The 3474-nt window shown below is 33.9% G+C and overlaps 1 protein-coding gene across 1 annotated transcript in view; it reads right to left on the reverse strand.

Moving 5' to 3' along the window:
* Smp_159850 (hypothetical protein) overlaps positions 1 to 2640 on the reverse strand; it is a gene marked incomplete at both ends in the record, with an annotated part of 3494 nt that extends 854 nt beyond the window's left edge. The window contains one exon of the mRNA XM_018791965.1: positions 2553 to 2640. Coding sequence (XP_018647276.1) covers positions 2553 to 2640 — 88 coding nt within the window. The remainder of the gene's footprint in view (positions 1 to 2552) is intronic.
* Between the last annotated feature and the right edge of the window lie 834 nt (positions 2641 to 3474).

The following is a 3474-nucleotide window of genomic DNA, read 5'->3' on the forward strand; positions in this document are numbered from 1 at the left end:
ATGCGTGTCAAGTCCTTCTTAGTGCTGATCAAATGCTATCGATCAAGTTGCAATGTGGGCACTAGTCTAGGTGACTCGACACTGCGTGCACTATGCTGAGATAAGATGGTGGTGATCGATAGCATTCGATCAGCACTAAGAAGGACTTGACACGCATGAAATTGATCACCACCCAGTGATCAATCAATTGTGACTCATGCAATTTGGGATGAATCTATGTTTCTATTGAAACAAAAGTGTAGTTGTAATTCGTTTTTGTATCGGTTGTTTGAATGTTCCCGTTGTTTTTTTAGGACGGTAATCGATCAATCTCTTATTGAAATATGTGCATCCTCGGCGGATTGCTTCAATATTACCTTAAATCACAGGCATTATAAACAGAGATGGCTGGTGGCTAACAGTGAAATACAGGACGCGCGTTTTGTACATCCGGCTGACGAGTCTAAACAAAGATGAAATGCATGTCCTGTATTCCACTGCTAGTCACCATTCATCTCTGCTAAGAATGCTTATGATTTAAAATTGTAGTTACATATATTTTCCAAACAAATAGGTTTGAAAATATTTCATTATTTATAATATGATTTTCACCACGAACTGACGTATCGTTAAAAACCGAAGAGTGTTACATAGGTGCTTAGTTCAAGTTTAGCACCTATTGATAGTATATACTATTGAATTGATGTGAAATTACATGAAAACTTTATATCTCAAAGTGATCAGTTGATTAACACTTAGGTATTCAGATGAAATTTAACTGTATGAATTTTGTGTTTTTATCATATGAAAGATATATAGTGATATCAAATAAATTCATCACTTATCTTTTTGGCAATATTTAAATATAAACATTACAGAGATTTTATCAACCACTGTATTTAACTGCCCCCAAATGCCCTGGTACGGTCGAGAGTAGAGAGAGTCCGCTCTTCCTCTCGAAACACTCTCATATGGCCACGCGTATACAGCCTCTGCCAGGGAAGTCCTACCCACTGCCTTCTCGTGGCAGAGGTGTTGCTTTCGAAATTGAGAGGATGAAAAGTGAATGTCCGGCGAATTAACCGGGTTGGTGGACACGCAAAGTTCACATAGGGGAGTTGGAAAACCTTGATTCCAAACCGATGGTGGACATGGGCTCTAGTATCCTGAAGGAAAAAATGGCGTATGAACCAATTGTTGGTCACCGGCTACGGTGGGACTGCATCTCCTTACGATGCTCCACTGTCTTGTGGATCAGACTTTTAGGTCAAAGGCTCCGGTTGTGGCCCCTTAAGAAAGCCACCTGCTTCGGTCTGGGCACCCGGGCAGTATCATAGCCCTCACACATGAATTAATGAAATGAAATTTTTTGTGTGATGTCCCCTTATACCAATATTTATTTATTGAAATAAATAAAATAAATAATTTAATTTAACTGAATTATGTAAAAGTTTAAAGATATACTGAAGATCTCTATTGATTCAAGAAAAACTGTAGTGACTGTTGAAATTTGTGTACTCTTATTATACCTTGAAATAACATATTAGATTCAGTTTCATTTACTTAGACTGTAATGTTCACTTTTACATCTAGACTGGAACCCCATAAACTTGAATTTCTTTTGACTATCTATTTTGTAATAATTTTCCTGATATATCTTTCAAAATTATAAAAACATAGAGTAGACTGTTGTTAAATTCAAAGGATCTTGGTTAGTGAGTGAGTTCGTAAACAACTTATAAACTCGAAATATAACCATTCATCATTCATATGACGTATGGGATGATGCTAATGTAACAATATTTAATGTTTTACAAACTTTCAGAGTTTTATTGATTATTAGTCCACCATTAAATCTATCCAGTGACTATTTCGCTTTTTTTATTATCTTCAACATAATATTTCTAAGAAATTGCATTGTCATTCACTTGTCATTCTAATATGAATAATGACTAGGTATAAAATTATAAGAAGGGGGTTTGGTGGAGATTTTAGTAATTTTATATAGTTGAGATCATGTGTCAATTGAAGCTAGACCACCATGGAAAACGAGACTGGTAGGTCCTGGGTTCGAATCTCGTGAGGCGGGATCGTGGATGCGCACTACTGAGGAGTCCCACAATGGGACGAAATGGCCGTCCAGCGCTAACAGGTTTTCCATGGTGGTCTAGAATAAATTTATAAAACAAATTCTTATGTTTTTACTAATTTTAAAACAACTTTTCAAAGTGACGTTTTGCCAAGTAAGTTTACTATAGGCATGAATGATCATCTACTACAAAACTTTTTAATATAAACTTAAAACTTATATTTTTTTATTAGTATAAATAATCCACTGAACATTTTGGAACTCTAAAATTTATTTTATTTGTTAGAGTTTGATTCTGGTCGTTGTTGATGCTCAGGATTGTAGTAGACCAGTTTCTTTTAGGAGTAGATTACTCAGACATTGCTTTCCAGTTATAAGTATCATTTAGGTAGAGTTTGATAGTAGCCAAAAAGTTGAATTTAAGACGCTCATTTCCTTCTTTATGGAACTCATTAGCTGGATTTAATTAAACACTAATGCTTACGTTTATACTTAGATTCAGACCCTATGACCTTGGATTTCGTTTGACTATCATTTCTGTGATAAATTTCTGAGGATACTGACTGTAACATATTTTACTATCTAATTTGAAAAAGCTATCATTAAGAGTTGTTAAATACGTCCTATCACTGTAACTATGCTGTTGGATTAAATTATCATTACCTCTGAAACTGTAGTTATATTGAGTTTTATTGATGAGCAGTTTAAAACAAATTTTAATCACAGTATAAAACTAATGACATCAGTCAGATAAAACCCAATTATTCTATTCTTTCTTCAAATAAAATATAAACCCTAGTCCTAACAGTTATCCATGATAATAACAAAGTTATAGACATTAAAGCCACCACTAGTTGTGACTAGGTAACCACAGTTAAATCAAATATATTCCATCAAAGTATAACACAATTACATAATTTATTTATATGATTATATAAAATATAAGTCAATAAGTTGATTGTTCTCAGTAATTAAGTACAGAATCAGTCCGTAAGTGAATAAAACAATAAAGCTAAAATATATTTTTTTCAGTGTAAGATTGTGGAGATTGCTAAGTTTTTCATTGAGATCGTGAATCGATGAATATTAGTCTACCATTGAAAATCTGGAAACACTAAACGGTCGTTTCATCTTAGTATGAAACTCCTCACCAATGCGCATCCACGATATCGCACGAGGGATTCGGACCCGCGATCTTTGGTCTCACGTGCGAACGCTTTAAATCAAATATGTTTTTTTGCATAATTGAAATTGTAGCGTTTCTTAAACGCATAGTATTCATTAAAACCAATAAAATAAGCCATGTAAGTATTCAACACTTTCTATCAGTGAACTGTTGAAACAGGATGTATTTATTAATTTTTTTGTTTTGTTATTCCTGAAGGTAGCTTAACAGTATTATTGTC

This window comes from Schistosoma mansoni (genome assembly GCF_000237925.1).
Source record: "Schistosoma mansoni, WGS project CABG00000000 data, supercontig 0223, strain Puerto Rico, whole genome shotgun sequence".
NCBI classification, from domain to species: domain Eukaryota; kingdom Metazoa; phylum Platyhelminthes; class Trematoda; order Strigeidida; family Schistosomatidae; genus Schistosoma; species Schistosoma mansoni.